This window comes from Mytilus edulis, chromosome 13 (assembly GCF_963676685.1).
Source record: "Mytilus edulis chromosome 13, xbMytEdul2.2, whole genome shotgun sequence".
Lineage (NCBI taxonomy): Eukaryota > Metazoa > Mollusca > Bivalvia > Mytilida > Mytilidae > Mytilus > Mytilus edulis.
The window spans coordinates 69,711,551-69,737,350 of NC_092356.1; the positions used below are offsets into that span (position 1 = coordinate 69,711,551).

Sequence of the window (25,800 nt, forward strand, 5' to 3'; positions counted from 1 at the left end):
TGTCGTCATACATGCAACCTGCTTTTCATGTATAAATGTACGATTTTAAAGCACAGGGTCTCGGTAAGCGGATATAAAAATTTTTTAAAATCAATCAGGGTATTTATATTTCGTATTCCCTGTCTATTTTAATACAGCACTGTTAAATATAGCGATGTACAATTTACCTTTCTTACCAGTAATTATATTTTTTTAAAGTTTTTCTGTAGTCGATAAAAATCCGAATGTGATAGTTATAGTACCGTTGTTTACTTCAACCATCTGTTATTAATTCAATTATGACACATTAACCACTGTGACCACGTGACTGCATAGGCGGATCCAGGGGGGCCTGGGGGCCCGGCCCCCCCTTTCTTGGGAAAAATTTGGTTGATTATATAGGGAATCACTGAAGCATGACTGGAGTGCCCCCCCCCCTTAGGTCAGTCAACGGGTCCCCCTTATGAAAAGTTCTGGATCCGCCACTGGACTGTGACAGTTTTATAGTTCACAAACATTTGTATATATCAAAAATTAAAGTTATACATACCAAAGTTTAGATAGCCTGAAAAATAGGAATATAAACATTAAATAGTTGGAAAAAGTTAAATCACATTAATACTGAACTCCAATAAAAAATGAATAAAAAGGAAAATCCCTAATCTAATGGCAAAATCAAAAGCTCAAACACATCAAACGAATGGAAAACAACTGTCATAATCCTAACTTGGTACAGGCATTTTCTTATGTAGAAAATGATGGATTAAACCTATTTTTATCATGTTATAACAGTTCTAACTTCGGGAGCAACAATTTAACTTCAAAACATTTTCTGTTTTTTTTTATCAAACAAATTATTTGTTTCTAAAATTCAACACTATAAGGTATGGGGAAAATCTGAATCCGAAAAAACAACATTTGTCATTTGCCTTACCATTTTGTATATCTTCTTTAACTAATATTGCAGCAATTATAATACGAAAAGAACAAAGAGAGAGAAAAAGGGATTTTAATTAATTAATTTTCTACAAATCATATTTTTACCTTTGCATGGGCATCCTTGAGATTCACACGAAGTCGTGTCTGTACTATTTCCAGTGCAATATGTCCCGCCATTTATCGGTACAGGGTTTGTACAAGTTCTATCCCTTGTCAATACGTGCCCGTGACAGCTGTATGGACAAGCACTCCATGATGACCACGGTGACCATCCTCCATCAACTGTTATGTAAAAATATATTTGATAATTAGTTTGAAGATAAGGATAATTTGTGTGATAGCCTATGAGACAACTTTTTAGCAAATAGTTCAGACGAAGTGGATTTAAAAAGTATAGTCAACTGTACGACCTTCAATAATGAATAAACCTATACCGACTGTACGTAAAATGCTATAAAAAGGCCGGACATGAAAAATTATAAACAATGCAATTCAGATTTCAACAACCTAAAAAAATATGACATACATGAACCAAAAACACCAACTGAATTACAGGATCCTTGTTTTTGGATTGAAATGAACCGAGTTGCCTCATATGATAATGAGAATACAATGGTAGATATACGAAGATGTGGTATGAGAGCCAATGACATAACTCTATCATTCAAGTCACAATGTATAAAAGTAAACCATCATATATCATTGTACGGTCTTCTACACGGAACTTTGGCTCACACCGATCAGCGAGATAACGAGAGCCTCGCAAATGACATGTAGAAAAACATTTCAATAGGATAACCAATGGTCTATAAATCTATATAAAAATAACGAGAAACGAGAAACACTTTATGAACCACATAAACAAACGACAACTACTGATGCCTCTGTTCTATATCTCTTGTAATCACTACCGTGTCAGTTAAAGCACACATAGAAATATCCATAAACAAATCCGTAGTAGTTGCTACAATGTCTGCAAACAGAAATAATTAATCAGTTTCCTATTAATATGTTTTCTTTACCTATGCATGGACAGCCAAGGGCTTCGCACGAGGACATTTCTGTTTCATTCCCAATGCAATATTTCCCTCCATTTTGTGGCATAGGGTTTGTACAATTTCTCTTCCTCGACAAAATCTCTCCCTTGCAGTTGTCCGGACAATCAGTCCAAGATGACCATGACGTCCAGTTTCCATCCACTGAAACAAATGATCAGTTGTAACTATATATTATATAACTATGCACCTAATTACTTTAGATATCAGCACAAGAATGTTAAATCGGTAATAATTTATGCAAAACATGATTTTGCAACATGTTCTGAATTTTAAAATTTGTTACAAAAATTTCTCTAATATCATTAGCATTTCGTTTTCAACTATTCTATGAAACAAGCACTTTTTTAATGTATTTATTACCTGGACAATTTGCTATAGTACATGATATTGTTTCCGAACTGTTCCCTTGACAAACTGTTCTGTTATTTTCTGGAGAAGGATTTGTGCAGGATCTAGTCCTAATAAGGTCTTCATCACCGCAAGTTTCTGGACAATCACTCCAGACTGACCATTCTGTCCATCCACCATTAACTAGAATGGAAAAATACATTTGATACGTTTTATAAATGTGTTTGTGGTTGCAATAGAAACGACTAGGTCCCTTTGAGTCAGTGGCATCCTGCGCACATGGTATCGTCTTCAAGTACACATAAAAAAGATTGTTCTTAGCCTAGAAGTCGTGAATATGATTTTACAACATATTTTGAATGAAAAATTTGTTCAAACTCCTTCTTGCTTGTCCTTACTAATGATCAATTTCTTAAAGGCACCTCTGTGTCTGTGTTATATATTTCTTACCTGGACATTGTACTGTAGAACATGAAACTGTTTCCGTGTTGCTACCTTGACAAACTGTTCCGTTATTTTCTGGAGAAGGATTTGTGCAGGATCTAGTTCTAATAAGGTCTTCATCACCGCAAGTTTCTGGACAATCACTCCAGACTGACCATTCTGTCCATCCACCATTAACTAAAATGGAAAAATACATTTGATACGTTTTATAAATGTGTTTGTGGTTGCAATAGAAACGACTAGGTCCCTTTGAGTCAGTGGCATCCTGCGCACATTGTATCGTCTTCAAGTACACATAAAAAAGATTGTTCTTAGCCTAGAAGTCGTGAATATGATTTTACAACATATTTTGAATGAAAAATTTGTTCAAACTCCTTCTTGCTTGTCCTTACTAATGATCAATTTCTTAAAGGCACCTCTGTGTCTGTGTTATATATTTCTTACCTGGACAGTTTGCTGTGTAACATGAAATAGTTTCCGTGGTGTTTCCTTGACAAACTGTTCCGTTATTTTCTGGAGAAGGATTTGTACATGATCTAGTCCTAATAAGGTCTTCATCACCGCAAGTTTCTGGACAATCACTCCAGACTGACCATTCGGTCCATCCGCCATTAACTTAAGTAAACAAATATATCCAATAAGTTGTATTTATCTTTTCAAGGTTGCAATTAAAACGACTAACTACCTTTGAACAAGTGAAATATAGCTCAGAATATATTGTCTTACAAAGCAAAAAGAATACCATTATTTAAACAAAACTTTAAATATATTATTTTTCTACTTTTAAAAAATGTGAGATTTTTTAATCTGTCTTGAATATAATTTTACAACATGCTTGGAATTTAAAATTTGTTGAAAATTATATTGTTTGAAGCTTTTTCTTAATAAGAACTATTTAACTAAACAAGAACTCCGTTTAATGTATTTCTTACCTTGACATTTTGCTGTAGAACATGAACTTGTTTCCGTGGTGTTTCCTTGACAAACTGTTCCGTTATTTGCATGAGATGGATTTGTACATGATCTGGTCCTAGTCAGGTACTCATCAATACAAGTTTCTGGACAATCACTCCAGACTGACCATTCGGTCCATCCTCCATTAACTGAAATGAAAAATATATCCAATAAGTTGTATTTATTTTTTTAAGGTTGCAATTGGAACGAATGGCTTCCTGTGAACCTGTGACATACAGCTCACAACCTTGCATTAATTTAAATTCTCAATTTAAAATCGTGATACAAAAAAAATACTTTTATTTCAGTAAAAAAATGGAAAAAATATTACCGAAGGAGTATCACATCTATCATTCGTGAATAAGATTTTGCAACATGTTCTGAATTTTAAAATTTGTTACAAACATTTCTCTAATATCATTAGCATTTCGTTTTCAACTATTCTATGAAACAAGCACTTTTTTAATGTATTTATTACCTGGACAATTTGCTATAGTACATGATATTGTTTCCGAACTGTTCCCTTGACAAACTGTTCCGTTATTTTCTGGAGAAGGATTTGTACATGATCTAGTCCTAACAAGGCTCTCATCACTGCAAGTATTTGGACAATCACTCCAGACTGACCATTCAGTCCATCCGCCATTAACTGAAGTACAAAATTTATTTAATAATAACCATTTTGTTTTATATAGATTGTATTTGGAACGATTTGCTCTTTATGAACAAGTGGCAATTAGCTCACAAAACTTTTATCTCTTCGTACGCCTGGTGATCCGTGCTTTCCTGAGTGTTTGAACAAAAGCCGATGTACACAAAATCTTAAGTTGCTATATTTATACTAAAAACATTACTACTTATAAAAATTGTAATGGAAATTCATATTTCTAAAGTTTGATATATTTTTTTTATATTCAAATTATCGATCAGAGAAAAAAATATTCTTAAACGACCCATGCGTTTTATGTATTGTTTACCTGGGCAATTTGCAGTGTAACATGAAATTGTTTCCGTGTTGTTTCCTTGACAAGCTGTTCCGTTATTGTCTGGAGAAGGATTTGTGCATGATCTAGTCCTGATAAGGTCCTCGTCATTACAAGTTTCTGGACAATCACTCCAGACTGACCATTCTGTCCATCCACCATTAACTAAAGAACAAAATATATCTAATATTTACCATTTGCAGTTAGACGATTGCAATTGGAACGAATTTCTCCTACAAACAAGTGGCATTTATCTCACAAAACGTTTTTTCTTTCGTACGCCTAGCGATGCGTTTTTTTATTGAGTGTTTGTACAAAAGCCGATGCACATAATATCGTCATTTTACCCAAAACATTACTACTAACAATGAATAATCGAAAGTCATATTTAAAGTTTGATACATTTTTATTAGTAAGCTTGTCCATACTGGAAAATAACTATTTTCGTCATCTCTGTGTTATGGATATCTTACTTTGACATTTTGCTGTCATGCAAGAAATTGTTTCCGAGCTGTTCCTTTGACAAACTGTTCTATTAAGCAAAACATATTTCATAGTTTTTTCAAGACCTCAATTTAACTGATTGAAAGACTATGTCTTCATCATATGATTAGCTTGTCCCTATACATGTACCTTTAGCAAATGTAAAATTTAAAAAAAACACAGTAATATGAAAAGTAAAACTAACTTTAAATGAGGTCCGAGGCCGATGTCAGAATAATTTACAAATGAAACTAAACAAAATGACAATGATACATAAATAAGCAAAGGACTACTAGCAGGATTTTTTAATCTATCAGTCGTGAAAGGGATTTTACAACATGCCTTGTATTTCCAATTCGATGAAAAATCTCTTATAGCTTACAGCTTTTTTTAAATTAAACTAATTAACAGCTTTTTCTAAATTAAACTAATTAACAGCCTTTTCTAAATTAAACTAATTAACTAAACTAGCACTTTTTTCGTGTATTTCTTACCTGCACAATTTGCTATAGTACATGATATTGTTTCCGAACTGCTTCCCTGGCAAACTGTCCCGTTATTTTCTGGAGAAGGATTTGTACATGATCTAGTTCTAATAAGGTCTTCATCACCGCAAGTTTCTGGACAATCACTCCAGACTGACCATTCGGTCCATCCGCCATTAACTTAAGTAAACAAATATTTCCAATAAGTTGTATTTATCTTTTTAAGGTTGCAATTAAAACGACTAACTACCTTTGAACCAGTGAAATATAGCTCACAACCTAGTGTCTTACAAAGCATTAAGGATAACATTATTTAAACAAAACATTAAATATATTATTTTTCGACTTTTAAAAGATGTAAGATTTTTTAATCTGTCTTGAATATAATTTTACAACATGCTTTGAATTTTAAATTTGTTGAAAATTATATTGTTTGAAGCTTTTTCTTAACAAGAACTATTTAACTAAACAAGAACTCCGTTTAATGTATTTCTTACCTGGACATTTTGCTGTAGAACATGAAATTGTTTCCGTGGTGTTTCCTTGACAAACTGACCCGTTATTTTCACGAGATAAATTTGTACATAATCTAGTCCTAGTCAGGTACTCATCAACACAAGTTTCTGGACAATCACTCCAGACTGACCATTCGGTCCATCCTCCATTAACTGAAATGGAAAAAATATCCAATAAGTTGTATTTATCTTTTTAAGGTTGCAATCGGAACGAATGGCTTCCTGTGAACCTGTGACATACAGCTCACAACCTTTCATTTATTTAAATTCTCAATTTAAAATCGTGATTCCAAAAAAAAATACTCTTATTTCAGTAAAAAAATGAAAAAAATATTACTGAGGGAGTTTTAAATCTTTCATTCGTGAATATGATTTTGCAACATTTTCTGAATTTAAAAATTTGTTAAAAATAATTCTCTAATATCATTAGCTTTTCGTTTCCAACTATTCAATGGAACAAGCACTTTTTTAATGTATTTATTACCTGGACAATTTGCTGTAGAACATGAAATCGTTTCCGTGGTGTTTCCTTGACAAACTGTCCCGTTATTTTCATGAGATGGATTTGTACATGATCTAGTCCTAGTCAGGTACTCATCAACACAAGTTTCTGGACAATCACTCCAGACTGACCATTCGGTCCATCCTCCATCAACTGAAATGAAAAATATATCAAATAAGTTGTATTTATCTTTTTAAGGTTGCAATTGGAACGAATAGCTTCCTGTGAACATGTGACATACAGCTCACAACCTTTCATTTATTAAAATTCTCAATTTAAAATCGTGATACCAAAAAAAATACGTTTATTTCAGTAAAAAAATTAAAAAAATATTACTGAGGGAGTTTTAAATCTTTCATTCGTGAATATGATTTTGCAACATTTTCTGAATTTTAAAATTTGTTAAAAAAATTCTCTAATATCATTAGCTTTTCGTTTCCAAGTATTCAATGGAACAAGCACTTTTTTAATGTATTTATTACCTGGACAATTTGCTGTAGAACATGAAATTGTTTCCGTGGTGCTTCCTTGACAAACTGTTCCGTTATTTTCATGAGATGGATTTGTACATGATCTGGTCCTAGTCAGGTACTCATCAATACAAGTTTCTGGACAATCACTCCAGACTGACCATTCGGTCCATCCTCCATTAACTGAAATGAAAAATATATCCAATAAGTTGTATTTATTTTTTTAAGGTTGCAATCGGAACGAATGGCTTCCTGTGAACCTGTGACATACAGATCACAACCTTGCATTTAATAAAATTCTAAATTCAAAATCGTGATACAAAAAAATACTCTTATTTCAGTAAAAAAATTTAAAAAAAAATTACTGAGGGAGTATTAAATCTATCATTCGTGAATATGATTTTGCAACATTTTCTGAATTTTAAAATTTGTTAAAAAAATTCTCTAATATCATTAGCTTTTCGTTTCCAAGTATTCAATGGAACAAGCACTTTTTTAATGTATTTATTACCTGGACAATTTGCTGTAGAACATGAAATCGTTTCCGTGGTGTTTCCTTGACAAACTGTCCCGTTATTTTCATGAGATGGATTTGTACATGATCTGGTCCTAGTCAGGTACTCATCAATACAAGTTTCTGGACAATCACTCCAGACTGACCATTCGGTCCATCCTCCATTAACTGAAATGAAAAATATATCCAATAAGTTGTATTTATTTTTTTAAGGTTGCAATCGGAACGAATGGCTTCCTGTGAACCTGTGACATACAGCTCACAACCTTGCATTTAATAAAATTCTAAATTTAAAATCGTGATACCAAAAAAATACTCTTATTTCAGTAAAAAAATTAAAAAAAATATTACTGAGGGAGTATCACATCTATCATTCGTGAATATGATTTTGCAACATGTTCTGAATTTTAAAATTTGTTAAAAATAATTCTCTAATATCATTAGCTTTTCGTTTCCAACTATTCTATGAAACAAGCACTTTTTCAATGTATTTATTACCTGGACAATTTGCTATAGTACATGATATTGTTTCCGAACTGTTCCCTTGGCAAACTGTTCCGTTATTTTCTGGATAAGGATTTGTACATGATCTAGTCCTTACAAGGCTCTCATCACTGCAAGTATCTGGACAATCACTCCAGACTGACCATTCAGTCCATCCGCCATTAACTGAAGTACAAAATATATTTAATAATAACCATTTGTTTTATCTAGATTGTATTTGGAACGATTTGCTCTTGATGAACAAGTGGCAATAAGCTCACAACACTTTTACCTCTTCGTACGCCTGGTATTCCGTACTTTCTTGAGTGTTTGTACAGCAACCGATGTACACAAAATCTTAAGTTGCTATATTTATACTAAAAACATTACTACTTATAAAAATTGTAATGGAAATTCATATTTCTAAAGTTTGATATATTTTTTTATATTCAAATTATCCATCTGAAAAAAAATATATTCTTAAACGACCCTTGCGTTTTATGTATTATTTACCTGGGCAATTTGCAGTGTAACATGAAATTGTTTCCGTGTTGTTTCCTTGACAAGCTGTTCCGTTATTGTCTGGAGAAGGATTTGTGCATGATCTAGTCCTGATAAGGTCCTCATCATTACAAGTTTCTGGACAATCACTCCAGACTGACCATTCTGTCCATCCACCATTAACTAAAGAACAAAATATATCTAATATTTACCATTTGCAATTAGACGATTGCAATTGGAACGAATTTCTCCTATAAACCAGTGGCATTTAGCTCACAAAACGTTTTTTTCTTTCGTACGCCTAGCGATGTGCTTTTTATTGAGTGTTTGTACAAAAGCCGATGTACATAATATCGTCATTTTACCCAAAACATTACTACTAACAATGAATAATCGAAAGTCATCATATTTAAAGTTTGATACATTTTTATTAGTAAGCTTGTCCATACTGGAAAATAACTATTTTCGTCATCTCTGTGTTATGGATATCTTACTTTGACATTTTGCTGTCATGCAAGAAATTGTTTCCGAGCTGTTCCTTTGACAAACTGTTCCATTAAACAAAAATATATTTCATAGTTATATCAAGACCTCAATTTAACTGATTGAAAGACTATGTCTTTATAATATGATTAGCTTGTCCCTATACCTTTAGCAAATGTAAAATAAAAAAAAACCAGTAATATGCACAGTAAAACTCACTTTAAAGGAGGTCCGAGGCCGATGTCAGAATAATTTACAAATGAAACTAAACAAAATGACAATGATACATGAATAAGCAAAGAACTAGTAGTAGGATTATTTAATCTATCAGTCGTGAAAGGGATTTTACAACATGCCTTGTATTTCCAATTCGATGAAAAATCTCTTATAGCTTAAAACTTTTTCTAAATTACACTATTTAACAAAACAAGCATTTGTTTCATGTATTTCTTACCTGGACAATTTGCTATAATACATGATACTGTTTCCGAACTGCTTCCCTGGCAAACTGTTCCGTTATTTTCTGGAGAAGGATTTGTACATGATCTAGTCCTAATAAGGTCTTCATCACCGCAAGTTTCTGGACAATTACTCCAGACTGACCATTCGGTCCATCCGCCATTAACTTAAGTAAACAAATATATCCAATAAATTGTATTTATCTTTTTAAGGTTGCAATTGAAACGACTAACTACCTTAGAACCGGTGAAATATAGCTCACAACATATTGTCTTACAAAGCATAAAGAATAACATTATTTAAACAAAACATTTAATATGTTATTTTTCGACTTTTAAAAAATGTGAGATTTTTTTATCTATTTTGAATATAATTTTACAACATGCTTTGAATTTCAAATTTGTTGAAAATATATTGTTTGAAGCTTTTTCTTAACAAGAACTATTTAACTAAACAAGAACTCCGTTTAATGTATTTCTTACCTGGACATTTTGCGGTAGAACATGAAATTGTTTCCGTGGTGCTTCCTTGACAAACTGTCCCGTTATTTTCATGAGATGGATTTGTACATGATCTAGTCCTAGTCAGGTACTCATCAATACAAGTTTCTGGACAATCACTCCAGACTGACCATTCGGTCCATCCTCCATTAACTGAAATGAAAAATATATCCAATAAGTTGTATTTATTTTTTTAAGGTTGCAATTGGAACGAATGGCTTCCTGTGAACCTGGGATATACAGCTCACAACCTTTCATTTATTAAAATTCTAAATTTAAAATCGTAATACCAAAAAAATACTCTTATTTCAGTAAAAAAATAAAAAAATATTACTGAAGGAGTTTTAAATCTATCATTCGTGAATATGATTTGGCAACATTTTCTGAATTTTCAGATTTGTTAAAAATAATTCTCTAATATCATTAGCTTTTCGTTTCCAACTATTCAATGAAACAAGCACTTTTTTATGTATTTATTACCTGGACAATTTGCTAAAGTACATGATATTGTTTCCGAACTGTTCCCTTGACAAACTGTTCCGTTATTTTCTGGAGAAGGATTTGTGCATGATCTAGTCCTAACAAGGCTCTCATCACTGCAAGTATCTGGACAATCACTCCAGACTGACCATTCTGTCCATCCGCCATTAACTGAAGTACAAAACATATTTGATACGTTTTATGAATGTGCTTGTGGTTGCAATAGAGACTAGGTCCCATTGAGTCAGTGGCATAGTGTGCACATGATATCGTCTGCAAGTACACATGAAAAAGAGTTAACTTATTCTAACCCTAGACGTTGTGAATATGATTTTACAACATGTTTTGATGGAAAAAAATGTTCAAACTCCTTCTTGCTTGAACTCACTAATGATTATTTTTTTAAACGACACATCTGTGGCTGTGTTATATATTTTTTACCTGGACATTTTGCTGTGTAACATGAAATTGTTTCCAAGTCGTGTCCTTGACAAGCTGTTCCGTTATTGTCTGGAGAAGGATTTGTACATGATCTAGTCCTATTAAGGTCCTCATCACCGCAAGTTTCTGGACAATCACTCCAGACTGACCATTCAGTCCATCCACCATTAACTTAAGTAGAAAACCCAAAGACATATAACTCACAACCTCTCATTTCATGAAATTCTAAATTTAAAACCGTGTAACCAAAAGAATTACTTCTATTCAAGTATAAAATGGATAAAAAATATTACAGGGGGAATTTTATATCTATTAGTCGTGAATATGATTTGAATTTTAAAATTTGTTAATTTTTTCTATCTTATATCATAAGCATGTCGTTATATATAATTATTGAATCAAACAAGCACTGTTTTTTTGTAAATCTTACCTTGGCAATTTGATGCAGTACATGGTTTAGTATCTGAACTGTTTCCATGACAAACTGTTCCGTCGTTTTCTGGAGAAGGATTTGTGCAGGATCTAGTCCTAGTCAGGTCCTCATCACCGCAAGTATCTGGACAATCACTCCAGACTGACCATTCGGTCCATCCACCATTAACTTAAGTAAAATATATATCAAATAAGTTGTATTTATATTTAAAATTTTGTAATTAAAACCATTTAATTCCGATTACCCAGTGGCATATAGCAAAAAAAAAATATTTCATAAAATTCTAAATTTACATCCATGATACCAACAGAATTGATTTATTTCAGCATTTCAGAACTTGTTATTACTGAGGTAGTTTCAAATCTATCAGCTATGAATATGATTCTACAACATTTTTTGACTTCGAAATTCGTTAAAAACTCTCTTTTAACATAAGTTTGTCGTAACATGTAACTTTTGAATTAAACAAGTACTCTTTATCATGTATTTCTTACCTGGGCAATTTGCAGTGTAACATGAAATTGTTTCCGAGGTTTGTCCCTGACAAACTGTCCCGTTATTTTCTGGAGAAGGACTTGTGCAGGATCTAGTCCTGATAAGGTCCTCATCATTACAAGTTTCTGGACAATCACTCCAGACTGACCAATCAGTCCATCCACCATTCACTTAATAAAAATAGTAATCCATTATGCTTTATTAGTATATCTATGAGTGAATTTGGAACTACTATCTCCAGAAGAACAAGAGGTATATAGCGTACAACGTCTCGTCTTTAAAAAACAAAAACATAGCAATACGCACAGTAAAACTCAGTTTACAAGAATTCCAAGTCCGATGTTAGAATAGGTAACAAAATAAACTAAGCCAAATGAAAATGGGACATACATTAACACAGGACTACTGGCAGTTACTGACATGCAAGCTTCAGACTTTATTTAAACTGATGGAAAGATTATGTCTTCCTCATGTGATTAATCTTGTCCTTACTGATATATAATGAAAAAAGAAAAAACTCTTTTTATATATACATTTCTTACCTGGACAATTTGCAGTGTAACATGGAATTGTTTCCGAGGCGTGTCCTTGGCAAACTGTCCCGTTATTTTCTGGAGAAGGATTTGTACATGATCTAGTCCTAATAAGGTCCTCATCACTGCAAGTATCTGGACAATCACTCCAGACTGACCATTCAGTCCATCCACCATTCACTTTAATTGAAAATATATCCAATAAATTATATTTCTATGTTTAAGGTTGAAGTTAAAACGACTAGCTTACGATAAAACCGTGGAATTAAATTCACAAAGTGTCGTCCTTAAACATGTCTGCTAATGAGTACTTTTAAGAGTGCTTCGTGCCACAGTTGTGGTATAAAAAGTAAAATCACAAACATTCTGAGCTCCGGGCAAAATTCAAAAAGAATGTATCAACTGGCAGAATCAAAAGGTCAATCAAAATCAACGAATGGATAACAACTGTCATATTCATGACTTGGTACAGCCGTTTTCTTATTCGAAAATGGTGGTGTTAACCTGCTTTTATAGCTAGCTAAACATCTCACTTGTATATGAAATATCATTTGTACAACCTGCATGCCAAAGAAACTACTTTTTTATACATGAAATTGAAATTTCTTTTGTTAATTTCAGATAACATAGGATCTGTCAAGTTAGCAGTAGTAAATGTATTGTTCATGTTTGTTAATAAAACAAGTCTGTTTGCTATAATGTTGTCCTTAATGGTAGCTATTTAATTAGTAATGCACTCCATTTTATGTATTCTTACCTGGACATTGTGCTGCAGTACAAGAAATTGTTTCCGTGTTGCTTCCTTGACAAACTGTTCCGTTATTTTCCGGAGAAGGATTTGTACATGATCTAGTCCTAATAAGGTCTTCATCTCTGCAAGTTTCTGGACAATCACTCCAGACTGACCATTCTGTCCATCCACCATTCACTTAATAAAAATAAATCCATTTTGCTTTATTAGTATATCTATGAGTGAAGTTGGAACTACTAGCTCCAGAAGAACAAGAGGTATATAGCGTACAACGTCTCGTCTTTAAAAAAAACCATAGCAATACGCACAGTAAAACTCAGTTTACAAGAAGTCCAAGTCCGATGTTAAAATAGGTAACAAAATAAACTAAGCCAAATAAAAATGGGACATACATTAACACAGGACTACTGGCAGTTACTGACATGCAAGCTTCAGACTTCATTTAAACTGATGGAAAGATTATGTCTTCCTCATGCGATTTATCTTGTCCTTACTGATCACTAATGAAAAAAGAAAAAACTCTTTTTTATATACATTTCTTACCTGGACAATTTGCAGTGTAACATGGAATTGTTTCCGAGTCGTGTCCTTGGCAAACTGTCCCGTTATTTTCTGGAGAAGGATTTGTACATAATCTAGTCCTAATAAGGTCCTCATCACCGCAGGTATCTGGACAATCACTCCAGACTGACCATTCAGTCCATCCACCATTCACTTTAATTGAAAATATATCCAATAAGTTATATTTCTATGTTTAAGGTTGAAGTTAAAACGACTAGCTTAAGATAAAACCGTGGAATTGAATTCACAAAGTGTCGTCCTTAAACATGCCTACTAATAAGTATTTTTTAGAGTGCTTCGTGCCACAGTTATGGTATAAAAAGTAAAATCAAAAACATTCTGAGCTCCGGGCAAAATTCAAAAAGGATGTATCAACTGGCAGAATCAAAAGGTCAAACAAAATCAACGAATGGATAACAACTGTCACATTCCTGACTTGGTACAGCCGTTTTCTTATTCGAAAATGGTGGTTTAAACATGCTTTTATAGCTAGCTAAACATCTCACTTGTATATGAAATATCATTTTTACAACCTGCATGACAAAGAAACTACTTTTTTATACATGAAATTGAAATTTCTTTTGTTAATTTCAGATAACATAGGATCTGTCAAGTTAGCAGTAGTAAATGTATTGTTCATGTTTGTTAATAAAACAAGTCTGTTTGCTATAATGTTGTCCTTAATGGTAGCTATTTAATTAGTAATGCACTCCATTTTATGTATTCTTACCTGGACATTGTGCTGCAGTACAAGAAATTGTTTCCGTGTTGCTTCCTTGACAAACTGTTCCTTTATTTTCCGGAGAAGGATTTGTACATGATCTAGTCCTAATAAGGTCTTCATCTCTGCAAGTTTCTGGACAATCACTCCAGACTGACCATTCTGTCCATCCACCATTCACTTAATAAAAATAAATCCATTTTGCTTTATTAGTATATCTATGAGTGAAGTTGGAACTACTAGCTCCAGAAGAACAAGAGGTATATAGCGTACAACGTCTCGTCTTTAAAAAAAACCATAGCAATACGCACAGTAAAACTCAGTTTACAAGAAGTCCAAGTCCGATGTTAAAATAGGTAACAAAATAAACTAAGCCAAATAAAAATGGGACATACATTAACACAGGACTACTGGCAGTTACTGACATGCAAGCTTCAGACTTCATTTAAACTGATGGAAAGATTATGTCTTCCTCATGCGATTTATCTTGTCCTTACTGATCACTAATGAAAAAAGAAAAAACTCTTTTTTATATACATTTCTTACCTGGACAATTTGCAGTGTAACATGGAATTGTTTCCGAGTCGTGTCCTTGGCAAACTGTCCCGTTATTTTCTGGAGAAGGATTTGTACATAATCTAGTCCTAATAAGGTCCTCATCACCGCAGGTATCTGGACAATCACTCCAGACTGACCATTCAGTCCATCCACCATTCACTTTAATTGAAAATATATCCAATAAGTTATATTTCTATGTTTAAGGTTGAAGTTAAAACGACTAGCTTAAGATAAAACCGTGGAATTGAATTCACAAAGTGTCGTCCTTAAACATGCCTACTAATAAGTATTTTTTAGAGTGCTTCGTGCCACAGTTATGGTATAAAAAGTAAAATCAAAAACATTCTGAGCTCCGGGCAAAATTCAAAAAGGATGTATCAACTGGCAGAATCAAAAGGTCAAACAAAATCAACGAATGGATAACAACTGTCACATTCCTGACTTGGTACAGCCGTTTTCTTATTCGAAAATGGTGGTTTAAACATGCTTTTATAGCTAGCTAAACATCTCACTTGTATATGAAATATCATTTTTACAACCTGCATGACAAAGAAACTACTTTTTTATACATGAAATTGAAATTTCTTTTGTTAATTTCAGATAACATAGGATCTGCCAAGTTAGCAGTAGTAAATGTATTGTTCATGTTTGTTAAAAAAAAATAAGTCTGTTTGCTATAATGTTGTCCTTATTGGTAGCTATTTAATTAGTAATGCACTCCATTTTATGTATTCTTACCTGGACATTGTGCTGCAGTACAAGAAATTGTTTCCGTGTTGCTTCCTTGACAAACTGTTCCGTTATTTTCCGGAGAAGGATTTGTACATGATCTAGTCCTAATAAGGTCTTCATCTCCGCAAGTTTCTGGACAATCACTCCAGACTGACCATTCTGTCCATCCACCATTCACTTAATAAAAATAAATCCATTTTGCTTCATAAGTATATCTATGAGTGAAGTTGGAACTACTAGCTCCAGAAGAAAACAAGAGGTATATAGCGTACAACGTCTCGTCTTTAAAAAAAAAACCACATAGCAATACGCACAGTAAAACTCGGTATACAAGAAGTCCAAGTCCGATGTTAGAATAGGTAACAAAAGAAACTAAGCCAAATAAAAATGGGACATACATTAACACAGGACTACTGGCAGTTACTGACATGCAAGCTTCAGACTTCATTTAAACTGATGGAAAGATTATGTCTTCCTCATGTGATTAATCTTCTCCTTACTGATAACTAATGAAAAAAGAAAAAACTCTTTTTTATATACATTTCTTACCTGGACAATTTGCAGTGTAACATGGAATTGTTTCCGAGGCGTGTCCTTGGCAAACTGTCCCGTTATTTTCTGGAGAAGGATTTGTACATGATCTAGTCCTAATAAGGTCCTCATCACCGCAAGTATCTGGACAATCACTCCAGACTGACCATTCAGTCCATCCACCATTCACTTTAATTGAAAATATATCCAAAAAGTTATATTTCTATGTTAAAGGTTGAAGTTAAAACGACTAGCTTACGATAAAACCATGGAATTGAATTCACAAAGTGTCGTCCTAAAACATGTCTGCTAATGAGTACTTTTTAGAGTGCTTCGTGCCACAGTTGTGGTATAAAAAGTAAAATCACAAACATTCTGAGCTCCGGGTAAAATTCAAAAAGAATGTATCAACTGGCAGAAGCAAAAGGTCAAACAAAATCAACGAATGGATAACAACTGTCATATTCCTGACTTGGTACAGCCGTTTTCTTATTCGAAAAAGGTGGTTTTAACCTGCTTTTATAGCTAGCTAAACATCTCACTTGTATATGAAATATAATTTTTACAACCTACATGCCAAAAAAACTACTTTTTTTATACATGAAATTGAAATTTCTTTTTTTAATTTCAGATAACAATGGGATCTGTCAAGTTATCAGTAGTAAATGTATTGTTCATGCTTGTTAAAAAAAACAAGTCTGTTTGCTATAATGTTGTCCTTATTGGTAGCTATTTAATTAGTAATGCACTCCATTTTATGTATTCTTACCTGGACATTGTGCTGCAGTACAAGAAATTGTTTCCGTGTTGCTTCCTTGACAAACTGTTCCGTTATTTTCCGGAGAAGGATTTGTACATGATCTAGTCCTAATAAGGTCTTCATCTCCGCAAGTTTCTGGACAATCACTCCATACTGACCATTCTGTCCATCCACCATTCACTTAATAAAAATAAATCCATTTTGCTTTATTAGTATATCTATGAGTGAAGTTGGAACTACTAGCTCCAGAAGAACAAGAGGTATATAGCGTACAACGTCTCGTCTTTAAAAAAAACCATAGCAATACGTACAGTAAAACTCAGTATACAAGAAGTCCAAGTCCGATGTTAGAAAAGGTAACAAAATAAACTAAGCCAAATGACAATCGGACATACATTAACACAGGACTACTGGCAGTTACTGACATGCAAGCTTCAGACTTCATTTAAACTAATGGAAAGATTATGTCTTCCTCATGTGATTAATCTTGTCCTTACTGATAACTAATGAAAAAAGAAAAAAACTCTTTTGTATATACATTTCTTACCTGGACAATTTGCAGTGTAACATGGAATTGTTTCCAAGGCGTGTCCTTGGCAAACTGTCCCGTTATTTTCTGGAGAAGGATTTGTACATGATCTAGTCCTAATAAGGTCCTCATCACCGCAGGTATCTGGACAATCACTCCAGACTGACCATTCAGTCCATCCACCATTCACTTTAATTGAAAATATATCCAATAAGTTATATTTCTATGTTTAAGGTTGAAGTGAAAACGACTAGCTTACGATAAAACCGTGGAATTGAATTCACAAATTGTCGTCCTTAAACATGCCTGCTTATGAGTACTTTTTAGAGTGCTTCGTGCCACAGTTGTGGTAAAAAAAGTAAAATCACAAACATTCTGAGCTCCGGGCAAAATTCAATAAGAATGTATCAACTGGCAGAATCAAAAGGTCAAACAAAATCAACGAATGGATAACAACTGTAATATTCCTGACTTGGTACAGCCGTTTTCTTATTCGAAAATGGTGGTTTTAACCTGCTTTTATAGCTAGCTAAACATCTCACTTGTATATGAAATATCATTTTTACAACCTGCATGACAAAGAAACTACTTTTTTTATACATGAAATTAAAATTTCTTTTTTTAATTTCAGATAACAATGGGATCTGTCAAGTTAGCAGTAGTAAATGTATTGTTCATGTTTGTTAAAAAAAACAAGTCTGTTTGCTATAATGTTGTCGTTATTGGTAGCTATTTAATTGGTAATGCACTTCATTGTATGTATTCTTACCTGGACATTGTGCTGCAGTACAAGAAATTGTGTCCGTGTTGCTTCCTTGACAAACTGTTCCGTTATTTTCCGGAGAAGGATTTGTACATGATCTAGTCCTAATAAGGTCTTCATCTCCGCAAGTTTCTGGACAATCACTCCATACTGACCATTCTGTCCATCCACCATTCACTTAATAAAAATAAATCCATTTTGCTTTATTAGTATATCTATGAGTGAAGTTGGAACTACTAGCTCCAGAAGAACAAGAGGTATATAGCGTACAATGTCTCGTCTTTAAAAAAAACCATAGCAATACGTACAGTAAAACTCAGTATACAAGAAGTCCAAGTCCGATGTTAGAAAAGGTAACAAAATAAACTAAGCCAAATGACAATCGGACATACATTAACACAGGACTACTGGCAGTTACTGACATGCAAGCTTCAGACTTCATTTAAACTAATGGAAAGATTATGTCTTCCTCATGTGATTAATCTTGTCCTTACTGATAACTAATGAAAAAAGAAAAAACTCTTTTGTATATACATTTCTTACCTGGACAATTTGCAGTGTAACATGGAATTGTTTCCAAGGCGTGTCCTTGGCAAACTGTCCCGTTATTTTCTGGAGAAGGATTTGTACATGATCTAGTCCTAATAAGGTCCTCATCACCGCAGGTATCTGGACAATCACTCCAGACTGACCATTCAGTCCATCCACCATTCACTTTAATTGAAAATATATCCAATAAGTTATATTTCTATGTTTAAGGTTGAAGTGAAAACGACTAGCTTACGATAAAACCGTGGAATTGAAATCACAAAGTGTCGTCCTTAAACATGACTACTTATGAGTACTTTTTGGAGTGCATCGTGCCACAGTTGTGGTATAAAAAGTAAAATAGAAAACATTCTGAGCTCCGGGCAAAATTCAAAAAGAATGTATCAACTGGCAGAATCAAAAGGTCAAAGAAAATCAACGAATGGATAACAACTGTCACATTCCTGACTTGGTACAGCCGTTTTCTTATTCGAAATGGTGGTTTAAACCTGCTTTTATAGCTAGCTAAACATCTCACTTGTATACGAAATATCATTTTTACAACCTGCATGCTAAAGAAACTACTTTTTTTATACATGAAATTGAAATTTCTTTTGTTAATTTCAGATAACATAGGATCTGTCAAGTTAGCAGTAGTAAATGTATTGTTCATGTTTGTTAAAAAAACAAGTCTGTTTGCTATAATGTTGTCCTTATTGGTAGCTATTTAATTGGTAATGCACTCCATTTAATGTATTCTTACCTGGACATTGTGCTGCAGTACAAGAAATTGTTTCCGTGTTGCTTCCTTGACAAACTGTTCCGTTATTTTCCGGAGAAGGATTTGTACATGATCTAGTCCTAATAAGGTCTTCATCTCCGCAAGTTTCTGGACAATCACTCCAGACTGACCATTCTGTCCATCCACCATTCACTTAATAAAAATAAATCCATTTTGCTTTATTAGTATATCTATGAGTGAAGTTGGAACTACTAGCTCCAGAAGAACAAGAGGTATATAGCGTGCAACGTCTCGTCTTTTAAAAAAACCATAGCTATACGCACAGTAAAACTCAGTATACAAGAAGTCCAAGTCCGATGTTAGAAAAGGTAACAAAATAAACTAAGCCAAATGACAATCGGACATACATTAACACAGGACTACTGGCAGTTACTGACATGCAAGCTTCAGACTTCATTTAAACTGATGGAAAGATTATATCTTCCTCATGTGATTAATCCTGTCCTTACTGATAACTAATGAAAAAAGAAAAAACTCTTTTGTATATACATTTCTTACCTGGACAATTTGCAGTGTAACATGGAATTGTTTCCGAGGCGTGTCCTTGGCAAACTGTCCCGTTATTTTCTGGAGAAGGATTTGTACATGATCTAGTCCTAATAAGGTCCTCATCACCGCAGGTATCTGGACAATCACTCCAGACTGACCATTCAGTCCATCCACCATTCACTTTAATTGAAAATATATCCAATAAGTTATATTTCTATGTTTAAGGTTGCAGTTAAAATGACTAGCTTACGATAAAACCGTGGAATTGAATTCACAAAGTGTCGTCCTTAAACATGCCTGCTAATGAATGGATAACAACTGTCACATTCCTGACTTGGTACAGCCGTTTTCTTATTCGAAATGGTGGTTTAAACCTGCTTTTATAGCTAGCTAAACATCTCACTTGTATACGAAATATCATTTTTACAATGTGTATGCTAAAGAAACTACTTTTTTTATACATGAAATTGAAATTTCCTTTTTTAATTTCAGATAACAATTGGATCTGTCATTTTAGCAGTAGTAAATGTATTGTTCATGTTTGTTAAAAAAAAAACAAGTCTGTTTGCTATAATGTTGTCCTTATTGGTAGCTATTTAATTAGTAATGCACTCCATTTTATGTATTCTTACCTGGACATTGTGCTGCAGTACAAGAAATTGTTTCCGTGTTGCTTCCTTGACAAACTGTTCCGTTATTTTCCGGAGAAGGATTTGTACATGATCTAGTCCTAATAAGGTCTTCATCTCCGCAAGTTTCTGGACAATCACTCCAGACTGACCATTCTGTCCATCCACCATTCACTTAATAAAAATAAATCAATTTTGCTTTATTAGTATATCTATGAGTGAAGTTGGAACTACTAGCTCCAGAAGAACAAGAGGTATATAGCGTACAACGTCTCATCTTTAAAAAAAAAACATAGCAATACGCACAGTAAAACTCAGTATACAAGAAGTCCAAGTCCGATTTTAGTATAGGTAACAAAAGAAACTAAGCCAAATGACAATGGGACATACATTAACACAGGACTACTGGCAGTTACTGACATGCAAGCTTCAGCCTTCATTTAAACTGATGGTAAGATTATGTCTTCCTCATGTGATTAATCTTGTCCTTACTGATAACTAATGAAAAAAGAAAAAACTCTTTTGTATATACATTTCTTACCTGGACAATTTGCAGTGTAACATGGAATTGTTTCCGAGGCGTGTCCTTGGCAAACTGTCCCGTTATTATCTGGAGAAGGATTTGTACATGATCTAGTCCTAATAAGGTCCTCATCACCGCAAGTATCTGGACAATCACTCCAGACTGACCATTCAGTCCATCCACCATTCACTTTAATTGAAAATATATCCAATAAGTTATATTTCTATGTTTAAGGTTGAGGTTAAAACGACTAGCTTACGATAAAACCGTGGAATTGAATTCACAAGTGTCGTCCTTAAACATGCCTGATTATGAGTACTTTTTGGAGTGCTTCGTGTCACAGTTGTGGTATAAAAAGTAAATTCACAAACATTCTGAGCTCCGGGCAAAATTCAAAAAGAATGTATCAACTTGCAGAATTAAAAGGTCAAACAAAATCAACGAATGGATAACAAGTATCATATTCCTGACTTGGTACAGCCGTTTTCTTATTCGAAAATGGTGGTTTTAACCTGCTTTTATAGCTAGCTAAACATCTCACTTGTATATGAAATATCATGTTTACAACCTGCATGACAAAGAAACTACTTTTTTTATACATGAAATTGAAATTTATTTTTTTTAATTTCAGATAACAATGGGATCTGTCAAGTTAGCAGTAGTAAATGTATTGTTCATGTTTGTTAAAAAAACAAGTCTGTTTGCTATAATGTTGTCCTTATTGGTAGCTATTTAATTAATTGTGCACTCCAATTTATGTATTCTTACCTGGACATTGTGCTGCAGTACAAGAAATTGTTTCCGTGTTGCTTCCTTGACAAACTGTTCCGTTATTTTCCGGAGAAGGATTTGTACATGATCTAGTCCTAATAAGGTCTTCATCTCCGCAAGTTTCTGGACAATCACTCCAGACTGACCATTCTGTCCATCCACCATTCACTTAATAAAAAAATAAATCCAATAAGTTATATTTCTATGTTGAAGGTTGAAATTAAAACGACTGGCTCCCGATAAAACAGTGCTATTGAACTCACAAAATATCGTCCATAAACATGCCTGATAATGAGTACTTTATTGAGTGTTTCGTGTCATAGCTATGACCAGTATAAAAAGTAAAATTACAAAAATTCTAAACTCCGGGGAAAATTTAAAAAGGATGTTTCAAATGGCAGAATCAAAAGGTCACAAACAATAAACAAATGGATGGAAACTGTCATATTCCTGACTTGGTACAGCCATTTTTTATTATTAGAAATCAAGGATTAAACCCACTTTTATAGCTACATGTATCCTAACCTCTCATTTGTATATAAAATTAAAATATTTTAATAAAGGGACGAAAGATACCAGAGGGACAGTCAAACTCATAAATTGAAAAAAAATGTGACAACGAAATTGCTAGAAAACACAAATAGTTGTCCTCAAGACACACCATAAAATTCTAAAGCACTCTGTTTTATAAATTTCTTACCTGGACATTGTGCTGTAGTACAAGAAATTGTTTCCGTGTTGCTTCCTTGACAGACTGTTCCGTTATTTTCCGCAGAGGGATTTGTACATGATCTAGTCCTAATAAGGTCTTCATCAACGCAAGTTTCTGGGCAATCACTCCAGACTGACCATTCTGTCCATCCACCATTAACTTAAGTACAAAATAAATCCATTAGGCTTTATAAATATGTCTATGGTAGAAAACGAAACTGCTAGCTTCCGAGGAACCCGTCATATAGCGTACGAAGTATCGTCTTGAAAAAATTAATCGCAATACGCACAGTAAAATAAAGGCAACAGAAGTATACCGATGTTCAAAATTTATAAATCGATAGAGAAATATAAATCCGGTTCACATACCAAAACTTAGGGAAACTCATTAAATATAAGAGCAGAATGACGACACAACATTAAAATGTAACACATACAGAAACAGACTAAGCATTAGACAAAATCCGATGAGAATAACAAACATAACATCAAGACTAAATACATGAATTTGGGATAGAAAAGGGCCGTGACACGTCTTATATTAATGTGAATTCGCACTCAAATATAAGAGGAAACAAACGACACAAAAAAAAACACATAACAAACACAGAAACGAACAATAATATAACAATGACCATATTCCTGACTTGGTACAGGACATTTCAAAACAAGAGTGCACACACTGAAATGTCTCGCCTTCTTTACTAATCATTGATATTATGTTGATAGTCCTAAGTATAAAGCTTTATTGAAACTGTCACATAAACTTAACATTAACCAAGATAACTAAACAAAGACCAATGAACCATGAAAATGAGGTCAAGGTCAGATGAACCATGCCAGGCAGACAAGTACAGCTAACAATGCTTCCATACAACAAATATAGTTGACCCATGACTTATAGTTTAAGAAAAATAGACCAAAACACAAAAACTTAACACTGAGCAATGAACCGTGAAAATGAGGTTGAGGTCAAATAAAACCTGCGTGACTGACATATAGATCATAAAATATTTCCATACACCAAATATAGTTGACCTATGGTATATAGTATTTAGATAAAAAGACCAAAACTCAAAAACTTAACTTTGACCATTCAACCATGAAAATGAGGTCAAGGTCAGATGACATCTGCCCGCTAGACATGTACACCTTACAATCATTCCATACAACAAATATAGTAGATCTATTGCATAAAGTATGAGAAAAACAGACCAAAACACAAAAACTTAACTATAACCACTGAACCATGAAAATGAGGTCAAGGTCAGATGACACCTGCCAGTTGGACATGTACACCTTACAGTCCTTCCATACAACGAATATACTAGACCTATTGCTTATAGTATCTGAGATATGGACTTGACCACCAAAACTTAACCTTGTTCACTGATCCATGAAATGAGGTCGAGGTCAAGTGAAAACTGTCTGACAGGCAAGAGGACCTTGCAAGGTATGCACATACCAAATATAATTATCCTATTACTTATAATAAGAGAGAATTCAACATTACAAAAAATCTGAACTTTTTTTTCAAGTGGTCACTGAACCATGAAAATGAGGTCAAGGACATTTGACATGTGACTGACGGACACTTCGTAACATGAGGCATCTATATACAAAGTATGAAGCATCCAGGTCTTCCACCTTCTAAAATATAAAGCTTTTAAAAAGTTAGCTAACACCGCCGCCGCCGCCGCCGGATCACTATCCCTATGTCGAGCTTTTTGCAACAAAAGTTGCAGGCTCGACAAAAATGGTGGGTTGAACCTGGTTAAGTGGCATGCCAAATCTCCCGCTTTAATTGCCATGTTAAATATAACATTAAAATTACAACACAACATTACAGGACTACAATACTAATAAATAGAACATATTTGTCAAAGAAACACACGAATGATAGCTAACGAAAGGCACCATGTTTAAATGCAATACGCCAGAAGTGCGTTTCGTCCTCGCAAGACTTAACAGTGACGTCGAGATACAAAAGTTTGAAAGCCTTTACAAGTACAAAGTTGAACAGCATCGAGGACCAAAAGTTCAAAAACGTTGTGCCAAAAACGGCCAGTGTTTTCTGTTTGGGACCAGAACATCCTTATTATTTAGAATAATTTATACTTTTGAAACTCAGTTAACAAGAAGTCTGAGCCCAATGTTAGAATAATTTACAAACGAAATTAAGCAAAATGACATTGATACATAAATTAACAAAGGACTGCTAGCAGTTAATGACATATGAGCTCCATACCTCAATTAAACTGATTGAAAGATTATGTCTTCATCATATGCGCAATCTTGTCCATACTTATAACTTATGAATAAACAAGCACTCTTTTTATATGTATTGTTTACCTGGGCAATTTGCAGTGTAACATGAAATTGTTTCCGAGGTGTGTCCTTGACAAACTGTCCCGTTATTTTCTGGTAAAGGATTTGTGCAGGATCTAGTCCTGATAAGGTCCTCATCACCGCAAGTTTCTGGACAATCACTCCAGATTGACCATTCGGTCCATCCACCATTCACTTAAACAGAAAATATATCCAATAAGCTAGTGCTCTTTTTTTAAGGTAGCTGTGGTATAAAAAGTAAAATCCCCAAAATTCTTAAATCCGGGGAAAATTCAAAAAGGATGTATCAAATGGCAGAATCAAAAGGTCAAAAACAATAAACGAATGGATAACAACTGTCATATTCCTGACTTGGTATCGCCATTTTCTTATTAGAAAATCAAGGATTAAACCTGCTTTTATAGCTAGCTAAAACTTTTACTTCAAATTATATGTAATTCAAACATTTTAATAGAGGGATAAAAGATACTTGAGGGACAGTCAAACTCATAAATTGAATAGAAAGTGACAACGCCATGGCTAGAATAGACAAATATTTGTCCTCAAGACACAACATAAAAATCTTAAGCACTCTGTTTTATATATTTCTTACCTGGACATTGTGCTGTAG

At 33.7% G+C, this 25,800-nt stretch overlaps 1 protein-coding gene across 1 annotated transcript; it reads right to left on the reverse strand.

The window, feature by feature from the left end:
* Positions 1–506: 506 nt before the first annotated feature.
* LOC139500520 (SCO-spondin-like) lies at positions 507–25,554 on the reverse strand. The gene is made up of 40 exons (XM_071289266.1): positions 25,542–25,554; positions 22,831–23,001; positions 22,128–22,298; positions 21,378–21,548; positions 20,840–21,010; positions 20,217–20,387; positions 19,680–19,850; positions 18,932–19,102; positions 18,395–18,565; positions 17,644–17,814; positions 17,106–17,276; positions 16,355–16,525; positions 15,812–15,982; positions 15,062–15,232; positions 14,525–14,695; positions 13,777–13,947; positions 13,240–13,410; positions 12,492–12,662; positions 11,949–12,119; positions 11,452–11,622; positions 11,022–11,192; positions 10,581–10,751; positions 10,083–10,253; positions 9,596–9,766; positions 8,671–8,841; positions 8,173–8,343; positions 7,672–7,842; positions 7,173–7,343; positions 6,673–6,843; positions 6,171–6,341; positions 5,683–5,853; positions 4,700–4,870; positions 4,201–4,371; positions 3,701–3,871; positions 3,213–3,383; positions 2,775–2,945; positions 2,337–2,507; positions 1,941–2,117; positions 1,024–1,200; positions 507–544 (listed from the first exon to the last, which is right to left on the reverse strand). The coding sequence occupies exons 1-40, from the start codon at positions 25,552–25,554 to the stop codon at positions 507–509; spliced, it is 6,561 nt and encodes a 2,186-aa protein (XP_071145367.1).
* Between the last annotated feature and the right edge of the window lie 246 nt (positions 25,555–25,800).

Excerpts from the sequence above, each read along its gene's own strand:
- LOC139500520 (XM_071289266.1), bottom strand. Across the intron at positions 7,843-8,172 it reads TACTATAGCAAATTGTCCAG|TTAATGGAGGATGGACCGAA; the intron begins GTAATAAATACA and ends TTTTCATTTCAG. Across the intron at positions 2,946-3,212 it reads TTACACAGCAAACTGTCCAG|TTAATGGTGGATGGACAGAA; the intron begins GTAAGAAATATA and ends TTTCCATTTTAG.